We start from the raw sequence: 24,410 nt of genomic DNA on the forward strand, positions 1-24,410 counted from the left end.
TGTCTGTCTGTTAGTGGATACGCACCTTTGGGTCTCTTCTTTCAAAATCCTCTTTCAGGATCGGTAAGAATTCAACTTCATCCTCTTCTTGTTCAAAACATACTACAAGTTCATCTACATAGATTAGTAGATAAATCAGTCAGTAATTCTCTTTGTGTATAAGCAGGGGTTAGTTTTGCTTCTCACAAAGTCCTTCTGTATGAATGCTTCATGTATTTTTGTGTTCCAGGCTCTCGCTGCCTGCTTCCGACCATATATGCTTTTCTGGAGTTTGCATACTGGGTCTGGTCTCTGAAGATCCTTAAATCCTGATAGCTGTTCCTTGTAAGTGTCCTTCTTTAGCTCACCATGCAAGAACGCTGTCTATACATCATAGTGTCTTACTTGCATTCCTTTTGTGGCTGCTACTATAAGTAAAGTCCTGATAGTAGTATTTTTTTTTCTATGGGAGCAAATGTCTCATCATTGTCCTCTCCATATTTTTATGAGCACCCTTTTGCTACTAATCTGGCCTTGTATTACTCAATTGTTCCATCCGTGTTGTATTTGACTTTGATTGTCCATTTGCAGCCTATGGTTTTTCTTCCTGCTGGCAGGTCAGTAATACCCCTTTCAGACATACTGAGATTCCCGAGATTTTGGCCTGCCTCGGCCAAAATTCCCGGGTCTCATGTCTGTGTGAAAGGTACCTACCCGGGAACACGTTCCCGGGTAGCCGCCCCTGCAATTGACCAGGGTTATTCCCGGGACTTAAGTCCCGGGAAATTACCCTGCTTCTGTCTGAATGGTGCTACCCGGGAATTTACTACTCCCGGGCAGCACCAAGCAGCTTTTGCATGTAGCTGACAGCGCAGAGCGTCCTATAGGACGCTCAGCGCTGCTGCTCACCACCCCCAGCACTGGCCGGCTGTGCCACAGCAGGCCACCCGCACTCCCGCTGGACCACCAGGGAATTAAAATAAATGTTAAAAAAATTATAATAAAAAACAAAACAAAACAAAAAACTGCATTTCGATTGGCCTGCTTTTGGCTGCTGAATGATGACATCATCATCAGCCAGAGAGGGGATAGGCTAGGAGGAGCAGACGGCAGAGAAGAGGCAGTTAAGCAGAAAAACCCTGCTCTTGTCTGAAAGGGGTCTACCTGGGAATTTCCCGGGTAGACACTGTAGTGTGAAAGGGGGGCCTCGACCAAATACCCGGGAATTTGCAATTCCCGGGTCTGAGCAGGAAATTTCCCGGGTTGTATGTCTGAAAGGGGTATAAGTGTCCATGTCTGGTTGGCATGCATGGATTTCATTTCTTATTTTATGGCTTCTGTCCACTTCTCAGCTGCCCTTTCTGGTAAGTCATATGTTATATGAGAGGTACACAGGTGCTTTACCTTTGTTTCCAGTGGTTAAGCTTACTTCACCTGCAGTGCTCTCACGTGTATCTTCGGTTTGCAGCTGATTTCAATCTCTTGTTTAATGTCCATCTTGCTAGTGTCTTTTTCGTTAGTGTTCTCCGCTTTATCCAGATCCACTGGGGTCATCACTTAATTTCTTAGTTCTTCAACAAATGTCACACTATTGCTTACAGTTACTTTTTGTGTTTTGGGAAATTGGATTCTGTATCTTGTGGAATATTCGCTGTACCCAACAAGAATCCCTTCCGCTGCACAGTTCTGCAGTTTACAGCGTCTTTCTACGGGAATGTAGGCAAATGCTTTACATCCAAAAACTCTAATATGTTTCATACAGGGTTTCTTGCCATGCTGTAACACATACAGAGTTTCCTCCACTGTTCTGGAGCATAGTCTGTTCTGTAAATAAGTGGCTGTCATTGCAGCTTCACCCCAATATTTTCCATATAGTCATGAATCTATCAACATGCATCTAATCATTACAGTCATAGTTCTGTTCTTTCAGCTACCCCATTCTGTAGTGGTGTATGGAGTAATGTTCTACTTTGTGTCCTGTGAATTTACCTCCATTGTCGGAGCAAAATGCAAGTGGATTTCTTTTAAATGTATCTCTAGCCAGTGTTACACAATCCTGTAACTTGTCCAGTACTTCATCCTTGCTTTAAATCAGGTAAGTGACTGTACAGTATCTGGAGTAGTCATGAATGAAAGGCACTATAATATAAATATAAAAAAAAATATATATATACACATATATATATATATATATATAATCTCCTGGTGTGCGCACTTTCATTGGGCCACACTGTGTATAAGATCAAGTGGTCTCAATGCTCTGCTCTGACTTTGTTTTGGGATTGTTATACAGCATTCAGACCTCAAGGTTGTTGAACCGTCTGATACTGTGAGTTCCTTTGTTAGGTCTCTCTTTTGCAGTTCTTTAATGATGTCTGTGTTCTAGTCACCTGTTTTTTTTTTATATATAATGACTTTTTTATATATTTAATGACTTTATATATAATGACTATTATTGTGATCATTGTGAATGTGTTTTGATATCCACATATGTAACATTGTTGGTATCTGTAATGCTGTATATCCATTCCGCTCGTTTGACAATCATTTCATGTAAATTAATGTGGTAATTGTGGTTGCTAGGCAACCAGGCACAGTGCTATTGCATTATATGTCCTGGCTCTGTTTGTGTTATGTGTTTCTATGGTGATGTGGTCCTGTAGTGATGACAGCTTAGTTGCTGACGTCATCAGGAGGCGCTGTCAGTCCTGTCATGTGATCTGACTGGCTTGTGTTTAGCACATTGGGCAGAGGGGTGTATTTAAGGTGAGCCATTTGTTTGTATCTGTATATGGTTGAAGATAGTACTAAAAGTACTGAAACGTTCTATTGATCCTTTGGTCTCTGCTTGATTTATTGAGAGGGGAGTGCTGCACCTTCATGCTTCTATATATAATATATATAATATATATATATATATATATATATATATATATATATATATATATATATATATATATATACCTCCTGGTGTACGCACTTTCATTGGGCCACACAAGTCACTGTGTATAAGATCAAGTGGTCTCAATGCTCTGCTCTGACTTTGTTTTGTGATTGTATAACAGCATTCAGACCTCAAGGTTGTTGAACAGTCTGATACTGTGAGTTCCTTTGTTAGGTCTCTCTTTTGCAGTTCTTTAATGCTGTCTGTGTTCTAGTCACCTGTGCCACACATTAATACAGTCATTGTGCTTAATCTCACTTCTTGTGTTGCGTGTTAGCCATAGCCAAAGCAGAAGAACACCTGCTTTGTCTCTAATACTTTTCTTCCAATCTGGTAAATGCACGTTATCTTAGAATTTGATAGTAAGTCCTTTAGCTGCTAAGCACCTTAGTTAACCTTCCAATCTGGGAACATACAATACATATTTTACTGGTATTGGTAAATTACTGCTATTTGTATTGAAGCATATGAGCAAACCGTGTCCTATACCTTTCTGTAGTGATATTGGGCCCATCTGTGAGATAGATTGCTTCTATATGATTCATGTCAAGCTCAGTGAAGAAACCTCTGTCACTTGTCATGTGACCTGTTGCTCCTGAATCTATATACCAACTATTGGTCAGATGAGTTACTATCGCTGTAAAAGTTCTGCTCCACCTGTTTGTGTATATGTCTGAGTGTATCTGTAACTCTCTGCTTGGACCCTTTCAGTTATAGTTTTTGCTGTTCCGATTTCCATATTAAGCAGTTTTTATTTTAAAATGTCCAATTTTCTTACATCTGAAGCATCCTCTTGTTTCCTTTTTATGCAATTGGGTATTTGTTACTTTAAGGGCTTTTGCTGGGTCACTGTCCATGTTATCCTGTGTAGTTTCTTTTCTGCGCTGATATTCATCTATGAGTCTGTTTTTCACAACAGTGTGAGTTCTGCCTCAGGCCTTGTATACAGAGCATTTATCAGTGCTCTGTATGTGTCAGGTAAGCTGCACAGGAGCTATGCCAACGTCCGGATCGTCTGGTCCCCATACTTGCCTACTTTTGAAAAAGCATTTCAGGGAGACTGTGAAAGCAGCACCTATGAGCGCGTGTTACAGTGGGCGTGTACTGATAAATCTGAGAGGTGTGTCCTCAACCTGACTTACATCCAAATGTAAACCAGCCCAAAAGCAGTTAGTAAGATCTGTTTGTTGATGAAAACACACTAATACTTTTCAGAAATTCATAGGGATCATTGTGCCTTATAATAACCAATGTAAGGAAATGACACTAATGATCCCATTGGAATGTATATATCTCTGTTTTTTAATATAACAGCTTCATAATGGGGGTAAGGATGAAATGAGGGAGATTGCTAGACTCTTCAGGGAGACAGGGAGATTGCTGCTATTTCAGGGAGTCTCCCTGACAATGAGGGAAAGTTGGCAAGTATGCTGGTCCCCCTAAAGGTGCCCGTCAGCCATTAGCAAATAACAAGAGATATGGTAAGAACTTACCTTTGTTATCTCTGTTTCTACGAAGTCCATAGGGTCCACAGGGTGACCTTGGGGTATAGCTGGATCCTGGATCCTCGGGCACCACGGAGTTAAAGCTTTCAGCTGCTCCCAGGATGCACTTGGGTCCAACCTCCCCTATACCCCGCCCCCGAGCCACAGGCACCTCAGTTGGTAAGCAGCCCAGGCCGGAGGAGGAGACGAAACAGAGAGAAGGAAGACTGGAACACACAAGAACCATACTCACAGAAATGGGAGACGGAAAACCGGTGACCAGTCACAGAGCCCATATGAAGCCAGGTGCGTCAGGGCGGGTGCCCTGTGGACCCTATGGACTTCGTAGAAACAGAGATAACAAAGGTAAGTTCTTACCATATCTCTTGTTTTCTACTTCAGGGTCCATAGGGGTCCACAGGGTGACCTTGGGGATGTCCCAAAGCAGTCCAACTAAGGGCGGGGACGCTCCTGTGCTGATAGGAGAACCCGGCGCACAAAGGATGCATCCTGAGAGGCAAAGGTGTCAAACGCATAGAACCTCAAAAAGGTCTGAATGGAAGACCAGGTGGCCGCCTTACAGAGCTGAACAGCAGAGGTGCCACGGCTAGCAGCCCAAGAAGGGCCCACAGACCGAGTGGAATGAGCCTTAACAGATGCTGGAACAGGTAAACCCTCCTGCATATAAGACTCAATAATAACAGAACGAAGCCAACGGGCTAGAGTCTGTTTGTTGGCAGGCCAACCCCTCTTGTGAAAACCAAAGAGGATAAACAAAGAATCCGACTTCCTCACAGAACTAGTCCGGTCCACATAAACCTGGAGTGCACGGACAACATCTAAGGAAGCCTCCCCAGCCGAAAGATCAGGCGACTGAAAGGCTGGTACAACAATTTCCTGATTAATGTGGAACCTGGAAACCACCTTAGGCAGGAACCCAGGACGAGTGCGAAGCACCGCTCTGTCCTGATGAAAAATCAGAAAAGGGGGACGACAAGAAAGCGTCCCCAAATCTGAAACCCTCCTGGCAGAAGCAATTGCCAAGAGGAAAACAGTTTTAAAAGTTAGCCACTTGAGCTCCACTGACTCCAAGGGCTCAAAAGGCGGACCCTGTAAGGCCCGAAGAACCACCGCCAAATCCCACGGGGCCACAGGTGGCACAAAGGGAGGCTGGATTCTCAAAACCCCCTGGAAAAAGGTGTGTACGTCCGGCATAGCAGCGATCCTGCGCTGGAACCACACCGACAGAGCAGACACGTGCACCTTCAGCGAGGAAAGACGTAATCCTAAGTCCAAACCCGACTGAAGGAAAGCCAGAATACGCGAAACCCGGAACACCTGGGGATCATAGTTTCTGGCCTCGCACCACTGAAAAAAAGTGTGCCACACTCTGTGATAGATCCTCGCGGAAGCAGGCTTGCGCGCCCTCAGCATGGTGGTAATAACGGAGCCAGAAAAGCCCCGAGACCTCAGGACGGCTGTCTCAAGAGCCACGCCGTCAAAGATAGTCGACCCAGATCCGGGTGAAGACAGGGCCCCTGAGACAACAGGTCCCGCCGTTGAGGTAGGAGGTACGGAGCGTCGATGGACAGGCTCCGCAGATTGGAGTACCATGGCCTTCTGGGCCACGCTGGGGCCACCAGGATCAGTGTGCCTCCGTCCTGTTTGAACTTGCGCAGGACCCGAGGCAGCAGAGATATCGGAGGGAACAAGTAAGCCAGTTGAAACAGCCATTTCACCGACAGCGCATCTATCAGACTTGCGCCTGCGTCCCTTGTCCTTGACCCGTACACAGGCAGCTTGTGATTGTGACGGGACGCCATCAGGTCCAGCTCTGGCAGCCCCCACTTGTCCACGAGTAGTTGGAATACCTCTGGATGAAGCGACCATTCCCCGGGATGCACGTCGTAACGGCTGAGGAAGTCTGCCTCCCAATTGAGGACTCCCGGGATGAAGACTGCCGAGAGAGCTGGAAGATAGCGCTCCGCCCAAGCCAGGACGCGGGACACCTCCGACATCGCAGCTCGACTGCGAGTCCCTCCCTGGTGATTGATGTACGCCACCGTGGTGGCGTTGTCTGACTGCACCTGAACGGCCTTCCGTGAAGAGCGGTGCCGGACAACTGCAGGGTTCTGTATACTGCCCGCAGTTCCAGGATGTTGATGGGAAGAAGCGCTTCCTCCGCCGACCAACGACCCTGAAGTGACAAGGAGCCTGTCTCCGCCCCCCAACCCCGGGGACTGGCATCTGTCGTGAGCAGAACCCATTCCGGGATCCAAAAGGGGCGCCCCTCTAGGAGATGAGCCATCTGCAGCCACCAGGCTAGGGACAGGCGCACCTCCGAGGACAACACCAGCATCTGAGAGCGGATCATGTGTGGCAATCCGTTCCATTCCGAAAGAATCAGCCCCTGCAGGGGCCTGGAATGGAACTGGGCAAACTCCACCAATGTCGAATGCCGACACCATGGACCCCAAAACTCTCATCGCTGAGTGCACCGACACTCTGCCACTGCTCAGACAACTGTGAATCCGCAGCTGTAAGGGGGAGACCTTCTCTGGAGTCAGAAAAATCCTTTGCTGACGAGAGTCCAGCAGGGCCCCCAAATGAACCATCCGCTGTGATGGGATGAGGGAGGACTTCTTCCAGTTGATCAACCAGCCGTGCGCCTGTAGACAAGCGACCGTCAGGTGGAGATGCTGGATCAGTACCTCCGGGGAGCTTGCCAGCAAGATGAGGTCGTCTAGATACGGTAACAACCGTATTCCCTGGCTCCGAAGATGAGCTGCCATGACCGCCATCACCTTGGTAAATACCCTTGGTGCCGTGGAGAGACCAAAGGGTAGAGCCCTGAATTGGTAGTGGTAGTGGAGAATAGCAAACCGCAGAAACCGTTGGTGCGATGTTGCTATAGGCACATGGAGGTAGGCGTCCTGGATATCCAGGGAGACCATATAGTCCCCTGGTTCCATCGCCAGAATGATGGAACGCAAAGTTTCCATCCTGAATTTGGGAACCCTGAGAAACCTGTTCAGGGACTTCAAATTGAGGATGGGGCGATGAGAGCCATTGGGTTTCTGCACCAGAAACAGCGTAGAGTAATACCCCATCCCACGTTGAGACTGTGGCACGGGTATAATGACCCCCGCCGTCAGCAAGGCCTCTATGGCTTCCTGAACCTGCAGGGCCTTGGTTTTGTCCTGCGAAGGACTTGTGCAAAAAAACTGGCCAGGCGGCCTGTGCCAAAAAGACAGGGCGTACCCCTGGGAGACCACTTCTCGCACCCAGGCATCCGTGGTGGTATTGTGCCAGCACTGGGCGAATTGAAGAAGTCGGCCTCCCACTCTGGGGTCCCCCAGAGGGAGGCCCGTCCCATCACGCAGAAAGCTTATCTTCTTGCTTGGAAGAAGGGCACCTAGCACTCCAGGCTTGCTTCTTTGGCTTTGAGGCGGTCTTGGGTGCGGACTGCCTCGGGAAGGACTGACCCTTTGCCTTGCCCTGAACCCGAAAGGAACGAAAGGCCGAGCTCCGGACCTTAGCAGGTGTAGTAGCTGAAGGGAGGAAGGCTGACTTGGATTTTGCCAGGGTATCTACTATTTTGTCCAGGTCCGGACCAAATAGTAATTCTCCATTAAAAGGTAAGGCCTCCAAGCCTTTCTTTGAATCCGCGTCTGCTCTCCAAGACCGCAACCACAAGGATCTACGAGCAGACACTGCTGCCGCCGAAACCCTAGAGGTCAACAGGCTAGCATCCAACGATGCTTCTCCAATGTAGGAGGCGGCATCTCTCATCTGTCCTAACAACGCCCTCTGGACGTCCGGAGCTTCATCCGTAAACGTGTCCTCCAAGGCGTTGGCCCACCCCTCAATGGCCTTGGCCACCCAGGAGATGGCCATGGACGGCCGGGCTACAGCCCCTGAGAGAGAATAAATAGACTTTAGACAAGTCTCCACCTTCCTGTCCGTAGGATCCTTCAGTGAGGATATAGACGGCAATGGCAAAGTAGCACTCCTGATGAGGCGTGTTACATGGGAATCGACTGCAGGCGGAGTTTCCCATTTCTTACAATGCGCTTCCGGGAATGGATAATTGGATGCCAAGCGTTTCTGTGGCAGGAAACGCTTACTGGGTGTCTGCCAGGCCACCGCCATGTGATCAGTCAACTGATCAGACAAGGGGAACGCTGCAGAAGTAACCTTAGCTTTTTTAAAACTAGGATACCTCGACTTGGGAGCGGGTGCCTCATCCTCAATCAGAAGAATGGCCCGCACCGCCTTAACCAGAGCCCGCACATTGATGGAAGACTTAGTGTCTACCTCCTGGACTGAGGCATCTGAGGCTGAGTCATCCTGCACCTCACCATCATCCGAGGACCCCTCAGAATCCGAAAGATGCGCAGCCTGCGCCATGACTGAGCGTTTAGACGCCCTGGAGGGCACGTCACTGCGCAACATCGACTGAAAAGCCGAAGATGTTGCCGCCAAATCTTGGACAGTGTGGGAAAGCGCATCCACCCAGGGTGGAGGAGCTGCCACAGGAGCCTGAAACGGCACCACAGCCTGCTGTGCCACAGGGGTGGACTGAATATACATTGGCAACCCCGCATAGGGACCAACAGGCTGAGACCCCGGGGGAGTCTGCAATAATTGTGGGACACCCGGGGAATGGGGGATGGCAGGCAGGGGCAACGCCCTAGTAGGGGCGGCAGTCGGGACCGACAGACGGTCCGCGATGGACACCAGCACCTGGGAAAACATCGCCCATGGTGGCTCTTGCGACATGGGAGGTTTAGACATACCAGGGAGCGCCTGGCACCGTCCGCACAGGCCGCCCTGTGACAAATCCTCTCTATCCACTCCTGCAGAACAGCGCCTGCAGGAGAACGATACCGGAGCCCTGGAGTGCTCAATCTCCTCCTCAGACATGACTTAGGAAGAAAACGTGCGCACTCACCAGTGTGCTGAACAACAGCCCACAATATGGTACTGTGTAGCACACAACTGTATGTGACGGACCTCACAAATACGTGATTTATATAGGCGAGGTCTGTAGAAACACCCTTCCCCCGCACACCTGTAGGGCTTGTAGGAGAAGGAAAGGGATAGGTATAGGCTGACAGTAAGTAGAAAAAAGACACAGACAGGCAGCACTAGCAAAAGTCACATACCATGCAGGAAGATATACTCACTGCACCTTTCCACTACAATCAACCTCCCAGATTCAGTGTCTGGGAGGGCTATAGTGCTGTGTACACTGTCCTTGTCGGGGGAGAGGTACACAGGGGGACCGGTCCGCGTGCTCCCTGAGAGTATCCGCGCTGCCACTTGAAGAAAATCGCCGCTGGAGACCTCAGAGGAGGAGTGGCCCGAGTAGCTGCAGCTCAGCGACGCCAGACTACGAGCTGAAAGGCGCACTGAGCTGAAGGGAGGATCCGCTAGACAGGGAAGGCTTCCTCCCCTGGCTAGCATATTTAACCCCCGGGTTGCCGGCATCCCGCTTGCCGCATAATTTACCCTGGTGGTCTAGTGGTCTGGCGGGGTATTCCTCCGCTGGAGGGGGTGCCTGCCGCCACCGCTAGCGCCCCCAGTCTGTCCCCTAGACCGGGGGCATGGGACTGCATTTACAAGGAACCCGCGCACCGCCGCTAATCAGCGGTGCGCGGCTTACCTTAATCTCCCCGGCGTCTTCCGGCAGCAGTCCCGGGGGAAGCCAGAGTCCGGCTAGTACAGACTCTGGCTTCCCCCGCCGCGATCCCCAGTTCAGTGCTGGCGTTGCGGCGCCAGCAGGGAGAAGGAGCGGCAGCATGGGCGTCTGTACAGACAGCCCATCGCTGCCGCTCTGGAGAAAAAAACTATAGTAAAAAAAATTAAACTAAGTTACAATAAAAAGCTTTAGGGGGCTGCTCCTGCAGCCCCCCCCGCAGGGTGACCCGACTCCGGCCGGGCACATCTTAAACTGAGGTGCCTGTGGCTCGGGGGCGGGGTATAGGGGAGGTTGGACCCAAGTGCATCCTGGGAGCAGCTGAAAGCGTTAACTCCGTGGTGCCCGAGGATCCAGGATCCAGCTATACCCCAAGGTCACCCTGTGCACCCCTATGGACCCTGAAGTAGAAATTGCAGCAGCTGCAGAGAAAAACATCCTATCTCAATTTCTCCTGATACTCTGACGCTCTCTTTTACAACCTAGAATATCGTATTTGTTCCATATGGACTGGTTGGAATTATCTCTTAAGATAAAGGGGGAGAGAATTTTTTTTTACCATCTGGCTCCCCTATATCCACACTTTGTCCTCTCAGGTTACAGATACTCTCCGTGCTTCAGGCCAACTTCCAACTTGGTATAATGAAGAAAAATTGTACACAGGTGCTCCCCCCTTTTAAAAATTGTTTAATATATATAATTTCTGCTGTACTCCGTTTCCACTGATGCGCTATTTTGGTTTGACGATGCCGGCCCTATGGTGCTTGATCTATGGTTTTGTGACTCTATGTCCTCCATGGACTTTGGGCCTGATTCAGACCCACTCGCGAGCGGCTGTCCGCTCGCAAGTGGGTCGATGTTATGGACTGAGCATGCGCACGACGGAGGGAGCTCCGTCGTGCGCATGCGCCAGACGCGACGAGCGAAGGAAAGTCCTTCGCTCGTTGTGTCCGATCAAAGGGGGCGTGCTGTCAATGTTGATTGACAGCACGCCCCCTTTGGTGGGCGTGCCTCCCTGACGGGGGCGTTCCCACGGGAACGCCTCCCGTCAGAAGCCGGCCCACTGACATCACTAGTGGTGTCAGTGGGAGTGATTTTGGCTCTGATAGAGCCAAAATCACTCCGGAGCTTGCGGTTGAAAACCTCAACCGCAGGCTCCGGCTCGCAAATTCGATGGTCGCGATGGTCTCGACCATCGCGACCATCACAATGCACGCTCGTATAGCCTGTGGGTGGTGACCCACAGCTATACGAGCGTCCAGGAGGACGCTCCATGAAAATGGAGCCCGGCCCTCATTCAGAGCGTGCGCTCTGCTCAGAGCGTACGGCTCTCAATGAGGGCCTTTGTTTTGAATTATTTCTCTAATTATTTTTTTTTTTCGAGGCCACATTATTTCTTGACCTATATATTGTATAGTTTATTGCAGTCTTATAATAAAATAGGATTAAAAAAAAAAGATGCACGGGAGCATGGCGGCTGCATTTTATATCTTCTGCTATAGATCTTAGCTGCACTACACACTCCGGCAGCCCAAGTTTGCAAAGTCTCATCTGGTACAGTCGTCTTAGCAGAAATAATTTGCTACTTAGGGCCGTATTCAATTTGGAGCGAAAAGCCGTTTTCGGCTAAACTTTTTCGCCGATGACGTCATTTTTGCCATTTCACTTATCCCCGGATTCAATTTTAGCGTCTTTTCGACAGTGCGAAAACGCAATGCAATGTAATGGGCGATAAAGATTCGCCTATGAATACCCGGCGGAAAAAAAAAAAGCAGATTTGGGGTTTTGGGGTGCAGAGGCACGGAAACCACTCTGCACTCTTTGTACTCCCCCATTGATGCTGTGTCAAAAAACGCTAAAAAAAAAAACAAAGGACACCCCAAAAAAGCACTTTGAAAAAGTGGGCAAAAAAATTTCAAAGTGGGGGTGCAACTTCAAAAACTAGCGAAATAGCCTTTGGGGGGGTCTGCAAGTATGGGGAAGATGTTTATTTTATTGCAGGTGCTTGCTGAAGGTGCATTTTTGGCGCTTTTTATTGCTTCACTTTAGCGATTTTTACATATGCTTGCACCCATTTTCATGTACCCCTGCTTGTTCCTGTTCCTGCTTGTCGGAGTCCTGTGTGGTGACGGCGGCCGGTGTGGGATCACATACCCCCGCGAGGTGCTTCTTGGTCTCCGCCTGACTGGAATTTGGAGTGGAGTGGCAGGTTCCGGAGCTGGTGGAGTGGAGCCGCTTGCGGGAGCTGTTGGGTCCGGCGCAGAGGCTGTGCAGGTTTCTGAGGGAGGGACAGCCCCGGGTAACCCCTCAGCCACAGGCATTGTGGGTGGAGTGGGGGTGGCTGGGATTGCTGCCGCTTCTGGAGCCTGTGTGTCTGCTGCCCCTGGAGTTACTGTGCCTGCAAGCGTGGCGGCCCTGGATGGGTCTGTCGCAGCTGGGGTGGTGAGTGGTGGCTGGTCTGGAGACTGGAGTTGTGAGAAGAGCTATGTGCACGGCAATGGAAGTAGAGATTATGGGGGTGGGCAGCGCTCTGGAGGGGGGCATTTCTGGAGACTCGGTTATCCCTGGAGACGCAGGCAGGGTTGGAAGAGGCATCGGAGGAGGGAGAGGAGGCAAAAAAGGGGTAAACGAGCTGGTACTAGAGCCAGGCTCAATTTATGTTTTATCAAACCCCCTTTGCCTAGCTTATTTCTAGCAAATGTTCAGTCCCTGACTAGTAAACTGGACGAATTACATGTAGTTCTTTCATACATGAAGCATCTGGAGTCCTGCTCTGTATTAATTTTTACCGAGACTTGGCTAAATGACTTAGTACTGGATACTGCGGTCTCTTTTGGAAACAGGATTCTGTTTAGAGCAGACAGAACTTCTTCATCAGGGAAAAGTAGGGGTGGGGGGCTGTGTTTGTATGTCCTGCGTGCCTGGTGTATTGATGCTATCTGTATTGGTAATCATTGCTCAGTGGATATTGAATATCTGTCTGTCAAATGTAGACCCTTTTATTTGCCCAGAGAAGTTTCGGTGGCAATTATCATTGCCGTTTATAATCCCCCTCAGGCTAATGTGACAATTGCCCTGGGAATTCTTTATGAGGAAATTGCGAAATTACAATCAGTGTATGTTGAGGCAGTTTTTATTATAGCAGGTGATTTCAACCAAGCTGACCTGAGGAAAGTATTGCCTAAGTTATATAAAAATGTATAGGCTCCAACTAGGGGCATGCGTACCTTGGACCAGGTGTATACAAACCTCAAGTCAGCCTATGAAACTGTTGTTTGCCCCCATATTGGCAGATCCGATCATATGTCCCTGTTTCTCATACCTGTTTACAGGTCATTAGTTAGGAGAGTGCGACCGGTCAGACGTCTGGTAACTATATGGCCGGAGGACGCACTGACTAGATTACAGGATATGTTGGAATTCACAAACTGGGATTTGTTTATTGATGAGAGTAGGGTAAATGGCGATATAGATATTGACTCTCTAGCATCATTGGTATTAGGTTACATCGGTTGCTGTACGAATAGTGTTACAGTAACAAAGAGTATTAAAATATTTCCCAACGTGAAGCCTTAGTTGAACGGGGAAGTTCGATCTCTACTCAAGGCTCGTGATAGAGCGTTTAAATCTGGTGATTTAGAAATGTTGAAATCTTCCAGGTGTGAATTGCGGAAAGGTATTAGGAGGGCTAAAATTAGTTACTCCGCAAAGATTCAAGCTAGAAGTTATGAAAACAGGAATCCGAGAAGCCTGTGGCAGATGATCCAGGATATTACTGGTTGTAAAATAAAAAAGGATGTGATTAGCAATGACAATAATCTATTAGCTGAAGATTTGAACCTGTTCTACTCTAGGTTTGATCAAGAGAATAGTTTTTCTGTTACGCCCCAAATTCCCCGGGTGGGGGAGTCTCCTCTTATGTTGGAGGAGTATGATGTGATTAAATGTCTACGTCGGGTTGATTTGTGTAAATCAGCCGGCCCGGATGGGATTAGCGGTAAAGTCCTCAAGGGGTGTGCAGACCAGTTAAGTTGGATATTAACGGTCTTATTTAATTTGTCCCTTTTTAATTGTGTAGTGCCAAGATGTTTTAAGAAGGCAAATATTGTTCCAGTTCCAAAAAAGGGGGTAGTAAAATGCCTTAATGATTATCGCCCAATTGCACTAACTTCATTGATAATGAAATGCTTTGAAAGGCTGGTATTAGGACATATTCAATCTTTTTTTCCCAGCAGATTTTGATCCTTTTCAGTTTGCATATAGGAAAAATCGTTGCACTGATGATGCGGTACTTGCAGCACTTCACTTTATTTTAGCTCATTTGGAAGTGAGGGATTCTTATGTTCGGATACTCTTTGTTGATTTTAGTTCTGCTTTTAATACGGTCATTCCCGTCTCACTAACATCTAAGTTGTTTGACTTGGGGTTAAGTGGGTCTATTTGTAACTGGGTTTTAAACTTTTTAACTGATAGACCACAAGTAGTTAGAATTGGAGGTGCTGTGTCGGGGGAAGTGTTGATTAAGACTGGTGTTCCCCAGGGTTGTGTTCTCAGCCCCCTATTATACTCGCTATTTACCCACGACTGCGTGTCGACTTCTGATTCTGTGAAAATCATCAAATTTGCTGATGATATTGCAGTCGTTGGGTTAATTAGCGGGAACAATGAGTCCCATTAGAGGAAAGAGATCAAAAATTTGGTTTCTTGGAGTGGTGATAATCACTTGCTCCTAAATGGCGACAAGACAAAAGAACTGGTAATTGATTTTCGTAGGAGATGTTTAGAGCAGAAATTGCCAGTGTTTATTAACAACCAGGATGTTGATACAGTCGAGTCTTTTAAATTTCTGGGTATCCAGGTTGCGGCAGATTTGACATGGTCTTTAAATACACTGTCCCTAATTAAAAAGGCGCAACAGCGTTTGTTTTTCCTAAGACGTCTGAGGGCCTCGGGAGTTAGCAAAGTAACTATGCTAAACTTTTACAGATGCTCAATTGAGAGCATTCTGACGTTTGGTATCATTATCTGGTATGGCAACTGCACAGCGAGTGAAAGAAGTGCACTGGAACGGGTTGTTAGGACCGCCAGCAAAATCATTGGCGTGCAGTTGCCAACTATTCATGATGTTTATGGGCTTAGGGTTCTAAAGAGAACCAAAGGTATCATATCGGATCCAAGCCATCCATTTCATGAATTTTTTGATAAGCTCCCATCTTTAAAACGGTTCAGAGTACTTCGGGCACGTACGAGTCGCTTGAGGGTTAGTTTTCTTCCATCTGCTGTGCGCATGCTGAATGCTATGAATGTATCTCTTTAGTTAATTTAATTTTATTATTTTCGTGAAATTGTTTGTGATAACCTTTACCATGGATTGCTATTCACTGTTTTTTTTTTTTAAAAAGTGCAATGTAATTTCGTCTGCCAAACTTGTTTTGCTGATGACAACAAGAAATACAATACAATTTAGTGGGACTACTTATTTTGGCCCCAAAAAGTTGCTAAATGCTATTCCTCACCACTCTCCCAAAGACGCTAAATAGCTCCTATTGAGACCATTCAAAGACCCCAAATACCTTTTGCAGGGCTATACCCATAGTGAACCCCCATGTTAGAGCATCTTTAGGGGGGTGTCAGGCTGATTTCCCCAAAAACGGCAGGACTTTTCGCCGGCTCCCGTTTTCTCCAATTTGGAATTGAATACGTGGATACGCGGGGACGACGCGCGGAAAGTTTTCGACGGCAAAACCTCCGATGATGGACTTTTCGCTCCAAATTGTATATGGCCCTTAAACTGGATCGTTCCTGTAGTCTCTGCAGTGCATCCCTTAGCAGGATTCACATGTCTTATACGAATCAGCTGATCATCTGCAACTAATAAGCGTATGGGCCTGTCTATTCTCCTTGTCCCATTCCTGATTATTAATCTCTGGTCTGTCTGTAATTATAACGTCTCACAAATCATCTTTAGATAACAGCATTTCAGCTTTACATTTCCATGTTTGCACCAGTTAGATGTTTGTTACCAGATCAAACCCTCCTTGTAGGCACACACTGGGAAGCTCTCTGTGGTAAAACTAGTCATATAATAAGCTGGTTTGGTTGCACACATACAGACATGACAGGTCTTATTACATGAACAATAATATTTACACCTGCATCACATCTCATCAGAGACCAATAACAGCAGCAGAGTTCATAACTGTAGCACAAACTGACACTACGCCAACACATTACGTAACAGCGCCACCTGCTGTCCCTCCAGTGTATTCTTTCAACAATTCTGAAGGGAATTCAATTAGAGGCGAAGTTTTCGCCTGTCCGACATTTCGCTTCATTTGCCTGTTTCAGAGGCAAATTCATTCCGTGCTCGTCCCCGCTTTTCACCTAATTCAATTGCGAAACAGGAGAAAACGGAAATAGGCGAATGCGGTACAGGCGAAAAGTACTGAAAGAATTGGGGAAATCGGTCTGTAGCCCAGAAAAAGATACACTAACATAGGGAATCAATATAGATGTATACTAATAACCCTAATAAGACTATTTTGGGTACTTAAGTTGTGTAAATTGCTTGTTATTAGCGTCTTTGTAAAAGTGGTGAAGAATGGCATAAAGCTGTATTTTTTGGTGAAAATAAGTATTCCCATCAAATTTAGGGTACTTGAAAATGGGTGCTAGCATGTTTTTATGCCTCTAAAGTGAACTTTTTAAAAAACATGAAAAATCCACCTGCTGCATGCACCTGCAATTCCAAAAAGACCTGACCCTTACTTGGGGGCCCCCAAGAAGTCTATTTCGCTACTTTTTATGTTTATCCCCCCCACTTTTTAAATTTTCACCCCAAAAATGTCTTTTTTGTGGTGTTCTTAGGTTTTTGTTTTTTTTGCAGATTTGTCCTTTGGGGGGCTGTCCCAAGGGTTCTGAGTCGTTTCCCCACGTTTGCACCCCAAAATAAAGATTTTGCACTTCTTTTCACCTGCTATTGATTGGAGAATCTTTTTGGGAGAATTCAATGCATCGAGAGTTTCCGCTTAGGCGAAATCGTCCTGGAATTGAATTTGGCAAATTTTTTTTTGGCAACATTTTCTCAAAAAAACAGGCAAAAAAATGCTTTTCGTCTGTAATTGAATATGGCCCATAGTCTCAGTCTCCTGCCATAGCTCAACAGGACCCAGCTAAAAGTGCTACTCTAGAGCAGTGGATTTAAATAAATATAGAAGTATAAACAGAAAATACATTTAAAAAAAACCACCCACATAAAGTAAAATGTACAAGAAAAAGAATGATCAAACTAATACCCCTTTCACACCACATTGCCTGGTCACACCTGGAATTTTGTACACAAGCCCATCCCGGGTGAGACCCAGCTGAGAACTCTGGCGGCCTCACTCAGGTTGCTGCACATTCACGTGAAAATAACCTGGGTTATTGCTGGCAGTGTAAAAGTCTGTATCAGATGACGCCACACGTAAGTCGCTTAGCAGTGTTGCCAAGGAACTGAAAATGAACTGCTACAGCGCAAAGCATAGAACAGCCGAAAATGGGGGAAGTAGTGAGACGCTGGGATCAAAGAGTTGGGGGTATGACCAATACACCAACCAAGCTTGTAGGTAAATTGGTTAAATTTAGGCTAATTGGTATTGTTTATATCTGTAATTGAATAAATAAAACATATTGATCTTTTGATTTTGAAATACCGAGGTCTATATTTAAGTTTGAAACTTACATATTGGTCCTAGTTGGTAAACCTTCAGTGTGCCACCTAAAACTAGTCTGCATGTCATCTATGGCATGCGTGCCAGGGCTTGCTGACCCATGTATTAGAGAAAAAAGATGGCACACTAGGAAATATGTAAAAATTATGCTAAAGTAAGCTAAATAATCTACTTGTTTTCACATTTTTAGGAGTGCTTTCTTTTTCCTCTACTATATTACTACAAATCTCAGGCAGTCAGATTAATCACTACATACACACAGATTTACACACACACACACACGTTATGTTTCTAACATATAGATCTACACCTTATTTCTCCTTCATACAAAACTGGAAATTTATTTAAGTACTATAGATTACTTACTATATGCATCATGTTGGAAATATGGTATGGTAATAAGGTACCTTTAACAGCATCTGGGACATGAGTGATGAATTCTAAGGTCGTATCTCGAACTTCCCAAGAGGGGCTGCAGCAGCGTTTCATTAACACGGGGCAGAGAGCTGGAAAATAGAACCTGTATCAATTTCGGCACAAATTGTAGTTTATGAATTGCGACGTTCTAATAAGACCCTAAATGGAGGTAAGCTTGTTTCAGTCTGCGAGATAACTGAGGAAACTCGGTTCTGCTGCGCAAACTGACAATCACACCTGCAAGGTTCTATTTGTCAGACTGAGACAATGTCAGTCTTCTAATGGTCACTCTGTGCTGGATGTGTCTTGTAACTTATAAAGTAAAGACACAGATACCCACACTACATCTCCACTTTTTACAATCAGTACAAACATGACATTTAGTGTAGTCCACCTAATTATTCAGTAACCAAATAGATCCAGGCGTGTAACAGAGCGTATATTATACATCAGCTGGTATGTCAGACCTTGGAGGAAAGAGACGCTTTGTTCCCAGTGCTGATCAGATGTGCGAGATTCCCGCAGCCACGTCAGTGACGCCTGAAACGCCTTCTTCAGAACCTAAAGTGAGGACAGTGATGAGTCAGATACACTTTAGACTGGCTGCCTGCACAGTGCATCGTCCTAACGTGACATTCCTCGTTCCTCTGCCTGAGGACAACACTGTAGATGTAACGACCCAGCCAATAGATAATATAAATAATACTAAATAACTTTCACTGTTCTTTCCTTTGTCATAAAGCACTTGTGGTTCTCTCCTGCTCTGTTTTATCAATTGATCTCTATCACAGATGTTCTGTAATTGGGCCATTCTACGCTGTGCTTATTCTGTATGTACAAGAACCGAACAGCACAATGTAACCCAACACGAGAAATGATCAGGTCTTGTACTGAGACTACAGGGGGTCAAAGCTGACTTATAAAGGACAGTGCTAAAGATGTTCATATATGCTGCTGTCCTGCCAGGCCACTAGCCTGTATTGCAGAGGTTTCCAAACACCACCATTACAGTCCAAGTTTTAAGGATATCCAAGCTTCAGTCCAGATGGTTAAATCAAATTGGCTGTGGTACTAATTAAGTCACCTGCGCTCAAGCATGGATAGCCTTAAAATGTGTACTGTAATGGCGGAGTTTGGGTACCTCTGCTCTATTGGATAATACAACATATCTACAGAAGGTGGAAAATGACAAAGGTGGGTAATACACTAACTAGGGCAGCAAATCGGTCTTCAGCTTTATCCATTTACCTTAGTATATATACGGGGGGCATACTAGTAATAAGCTAGGACAATATGGAGTTCTTACTGTCGGGTCTGTCTCTGGGTTCTCAAGATAAGCAGTCAGCACGTTGTATGTCTTTGCCCAGATTTCTGCTCTCACTGAAAAAAACAAATATTAGATAACGCATGGTCACCTGACCCCATGACTCTCACAGATCAGGGTACAATAGGGAAACCCCACCCCGCTAGTATTTGACATTATTACCGCTCACTGTCTCCATTCAGTGTAATTCCTACATCATCTACTCAAATATCTACATTTTGGTACCGACTGAAATATTAATGGGACATACTGCAATAAAACATAACAACTTACTAGAATTACACTACAAATGTTAGTAGCTTCTAGTGGAATAAGTCCCATATTAAAGGAATTATAGAACTGAGATGCTAGCAATATATACACCAGCTAGCCAATATTTGCCTCACATGGCCAACATGAAAGAGCTCCGATGGCATCCAGCGCTGACCTTTGGACTCGAAGGGAACCTATCAGGAACCTGCAGAAGTGGGACCCAGTAGATGAAGCACAAGCTGGTTGGCCGATGCTGAACTGCAGAACTGACACCACAGAACACAGCACAGCGTCATGGGGGACCTGCATGGGGAGGCCATCCTGAAAAGTGAGGACTCCATTACAATTACATAACCAACACAAAGGGTCTTCACATGGTGCAGTATGTACAGTGTCCTATAGATTACCCTCTCACACAGCTCCATCAGATGGCTCAGGCACTGACCCAACAGGCCGACACATGAAGACTTTCTAGATAAGAGATCTTCAACAATGATGGGATCAGACACTGGTTCATCTAGAAAACCTGCAAGACAAGAGTCATTACTAGATAAATGTGTATACTCTCAGAGTGTCTTAACTTTACAGTATTTTAGGAACATTAGCCTGACACATTCCTTCTACTCCATTCCTTGCCCTTCCTACCTCGCTGTTCCCACCATTCCCTATGCGGCTATGTGTAATAAATGGGGCTCCTCATTGAATTGACCACAGCTAATGTTCATTCTGAGACACTGTCACTATACATACAGAGAAGCAGCCTAAGTCTCTGGCCCAATTTTCCGTCAGCTGTGTTTTCCCCCAACGCCGGTTGCAGTACAGTATAAAGCTGGTCTTGGGGTGAGGGGGTATAGACGCAGGAAGGGGGCATGTATTACACAGGGTCACCTCTCACACCTCTGACCAGCTGATGGTGGTATCACTGCTCACAGGAGGAAAAAGTATTTCCCCAGCAGGACTGGCTGCAGAGAAGATGGAGGGGGAGGGAGGATGTGCATTGAGGCTAGGTAGTTTTATTAATACTATTTTTATTTTGTATGTAAAAGATCTCATGTCCAGGTGGCACTGGATATTTTACACTGTATGTTCACTTGCTGAAAGGTCAGGATGTATCAAACTTATCTTACATATTTTTAGCTCAAATGAAGTTCCTGAAACTAACCCATCTTTATTGGAACCTACCATATTCCAAGACGTGAAAGCGGCCATTATTGAGTACTTTGAACTTAATACATCACCAATGTTCTCTGGGTTGCCCAGCAGGAAATTATACGTGGCATAATTATAAGTACAGCTTACACTTTGTCACTGCTAGATATATTGTGGCCTCATCGACGGCTGCCTGCGGCATATTCCGTCACCAGATTGAACAGATAAAGTAACCCTCTGCTTACAAATGGCCACCTTGCGCTCATTGCCCAGTTGTCAACATGCCCCCAACCAGGGAACACGATACCAGCGACCTGTATGGACACCATGGATAACGGGATACTGTGCAGGACGTATCGGGTTCCTCCTACCAAGATTGGAGGTAATACCTGCATTAATGGGGCAGTTTAGCCCATGTCAGAAAACTTTTCCTCAGCTGTCTGATATTGATTGAAAAATGTGACTCATACTGGAGCTCCCGGCAAGCTGGGACCACTAGTACACCTCCCTGTTTATTTACAAGGGCAATTTCTTGCCATTTCATTGCAAATCAATTTATAGAGAATCGTTCAGTTGGAGACAATATTGACACGGTATATAGTCATTATGTCGACATTCGTATCGTCAACATTCACTAACTGGACAGCATCAAAATGTCGACATGGTCAATATCGACAGTACATGACAGGTTTAGGGTTAGACTGCAGTAAGGGTTCTAACACTATAAATACACTATGTCGACATTCAGATGCCGAAATCCTACTGACATGTCCTCTGGCAACAATTTAAGATATTTTCCTGTGACTTACTCCTAGAAGTGCATTGGAAACTGGTGATGCTATATGTAACTAATGTTGCTGCACGAATATAAATGCACATGAATGTACTTACTATGACAAGTGATAGTAATTTAGTTTAGGATTATACTGATAAATGTTACAAGTCTAATTAGGCCTTAGTGTATGTATCCAGCAAGCGCAGCCACGGTTCCCTTGTCTATGCTAGTGTGGGACTTCCCCTTTGTTTAGTAGCTGCAGCTGCTGGAATTATACATTTCCTCTAGGTCTCTGTATGATGACTGTAAAAAACTGCTAAATATTTTATCTGAAGACACCAGTAACAATGTCTGGCACGGAGGCCGCATGAAGCTATAAGCACTGGCAGGGTCAGCACCATGAGGACTGCAGTAAAGGGAAAATGAGGCTTATGTCTTACCTGGTTAAGTCCTTTTCTTCTAACTCCATAGGGGACACAGGAACTAAGCTGGGTATAGTCTGGAGTCTGGGTAACAAACAGTTAAATTCTTCAGACTTGAGCAGCCCAGGCTCCTCCTCCCCTATACCCCGCCCCAGGCAGGCCAGTCAAATTAGCAAACCCAACCTTTGAATCTTGTCCTTCAGATCCCAAATCTTGTCCACTGGGAGGAACATTCTCTAAACCCTGAATTTAACAGGGCCCCCAGATGGAGTATCTCCTGGGAAGGAGTCAGGGAGAACTTCTTCCAATTGATGACCCATCCATGCGATTGGAGAAGATCTATTGTTAGACGGAGGTGCTCCATCAGCATGTCCGGAAATCTTTCCAGAATAAGCAGATCGTCCAGGTAAGATTCTGATACCCTTGCGCCACAAGAGATCTGCCATGACCGCCATGACTTTTGTGAACACATGAGGAGCCGTGGAAAGACCAAAGACCATGAAATCCCCCAGTACCAACGCCAAAATGATGGAGAGCCATGACTCCATGAGGAAACAGGGAACTCGCAAATACTTTTTGAGGGACTTGAGGTTGAGGATTGGACGGAAGGAACCATTCGGCTTCTGAACCAAGATGAGACTGGAGTAGAAGCCTGGGCCCCTCTGAGCCAGTGGGACAGGAACAATTACCTTGGAGGCTATCAGAGAGTGAATGGACTCCTGCAGCACTTTTGCTTTTCCTGGACCCGCTGGAAGGCCAGTGGAAAAAAACCTGGCCGGTGGACACTTCCGTAAGGTCACAGAATTGCCCTGTGATACTACACCACAAACCAAGGCATGTCGTTGTCGCCATCCAGGCGTCGGAGAAAAGCAGAAGCCGGCCTCCCACAATGGTCCCCCAGGGACAGGCGCGCCCCGTCGATCGTTAGGCTTGTCGGTTGACTTAGCAGCCAGGCATCTGGTAGGCCAGGACTGTTTGCTTCTAGGCTTGGAGGTCTTAGAGGAAGAACTCTAAAACCTAGAAAAGGACTGTCCCTTGGCCTTCGCTTGCGGGTGAAAGGAGCGAAAAAATATGAGATATGGTAAGAACTTACCCTTGTTATCTCTATTTCTACGAAGTCCATAGGGTTCCACAGGATACCTTGGGTATAGGTGTGACGTCAGTCGCAGGGCACCAAAGAGTTAAGCTTTCAGCCTCCCAGGATGCACTAGGTCCCCCTCCTATACCCCGGGCCAAGGCACCTCAGTTAGTTACCAAGCCATAGGCCGGAGGAGGAGAAGGAAGAGAGAGAACAAAGATCTGGACACATACAAGAATCACATTCTCACCAGAGGGAGACGGAAAACCGGTGACCAGAGCAAAGCCCATCTGCAGCACAGGTGCGACAGGGCCTGTGGAACCCTATGGACTTCGTAGAAATAGAGATAACAAGGGTAAGTTCTTACCATATCTCATATTTTCTACTTCAGGGTCCATAGGGTATCCACAGGATACCTTGGGGATGTCCCAAAGCAGTATCCTTTAAGGGTGGGGACGCTCCTGTGCAGAAAGGAGAATCCGCCGCCCGAAGGAAGCATCCTGAGAGGCGAAGGTGTCAAACCTGTAATACCTCACGAAGGTATGGACAGAAGACCACGTAGCAGCCTTGCAGATCTGAACTGCCGAGGCACCACGTCGAGCTGCCCACGAAGGACCCACAGACCTAGTGGAATGAGCCTTCAGAGAAGGAGGGACCGGTAGGCCTTCATGAAGATAAGCTTCAGAAATAGCCATACGGATCCAGGCTGCCAAAGTTTGCTTTGAAGCAGGCCAACCCTTTTTACAGAAGCCATAGAGGACAACAAAGCGTCCGACTTCCTAAACGAAGAAGTGCGGTCAACATAAGTCCTTAAGGCCCGCACAACATCCAAAGAGGCCTCACCCACGGAAAGACCCGGTGAGTTAAAGGCCGGAACAACTATTTCCTCGTTAACATGAAACTGGGAAACAACTTTGGGAAGAAACTCGGGCCGAGTGCGGAGCACTGCCCTGTTCCCATGAAAAACCAAGAAAGGGGGTCTACAAGAAAGAGCCCCTAACTCAGAAACACGTCTGGCCGAAGCAACGGCCAGAAGGAAAACAGTCTTAGCTGTTAGCCATTTAATATCCACTGAGCCCAGTGGTTCAAACGGCGGTCCTTGGAGAGCCCTCAGGACCACAGCCAAATCCCAAGGCGCCACAGGTGGAACAAAGGGCGGCTGAATACGGAGAA

General features: G+C 46.6%; 1 protein-coding gene across 4 annotated transcripts in view; it reads right to left on the reverse strand.

Moving 5' to 3' along the window:
* Positions 1 to 24,410, reverse strand: part of BRAT1 (BRCA1 associated ATM activator 1) — a 54,337-nt gene that overhangs the window by 5,555 nt on the left and 24,372 nt on the right. For all 4 annotated transcript variants that reach the window (XM_088452047.1, XM_088452046.1, XM_088452045.1 and 1 more), the window contains exons 8-12: positions 20,221 to 20,339; positions 19,948 to 20,134; positions 19,544 to 19,617; positions 18,705 to 18,798; positions 18,228 to 18,326 (exon numbers count right to left, since the gene is read on the reverse strand). In XM_088452047.1, the coding sequence (XP_088308173.1) occupies positions 18,228 to 18,326; positions 18,705 to 18,798; positions 19,544 to 19,617; positions 19,948 to 20,134; positions 20,221 to 20,339 (573 nt within the window). The remainder of the gene's footprint in view (positions 1 to 18,227; positions 18,327 to 18,704; positions 18,799 to 19,543; positions 19,618 to 19,947; positions 20,135 to 20,220; positions 20,340 to 24,410) is intronic.

This window comes from Taudactylus pleione, unplaced genomic scaffold, assembly GCF_031769625.1.
Source record: "Taudactylus pleione unplaced genomic scaffold, aTauple2 ptg000032l, whole genome shotgun sequence".
Lineage (NCBI taxonomy): Eukaryota > Metazoa > Chordata > Amphibia > Anura > Myobatrachidae > Taudactylus > Taudactylus pleione.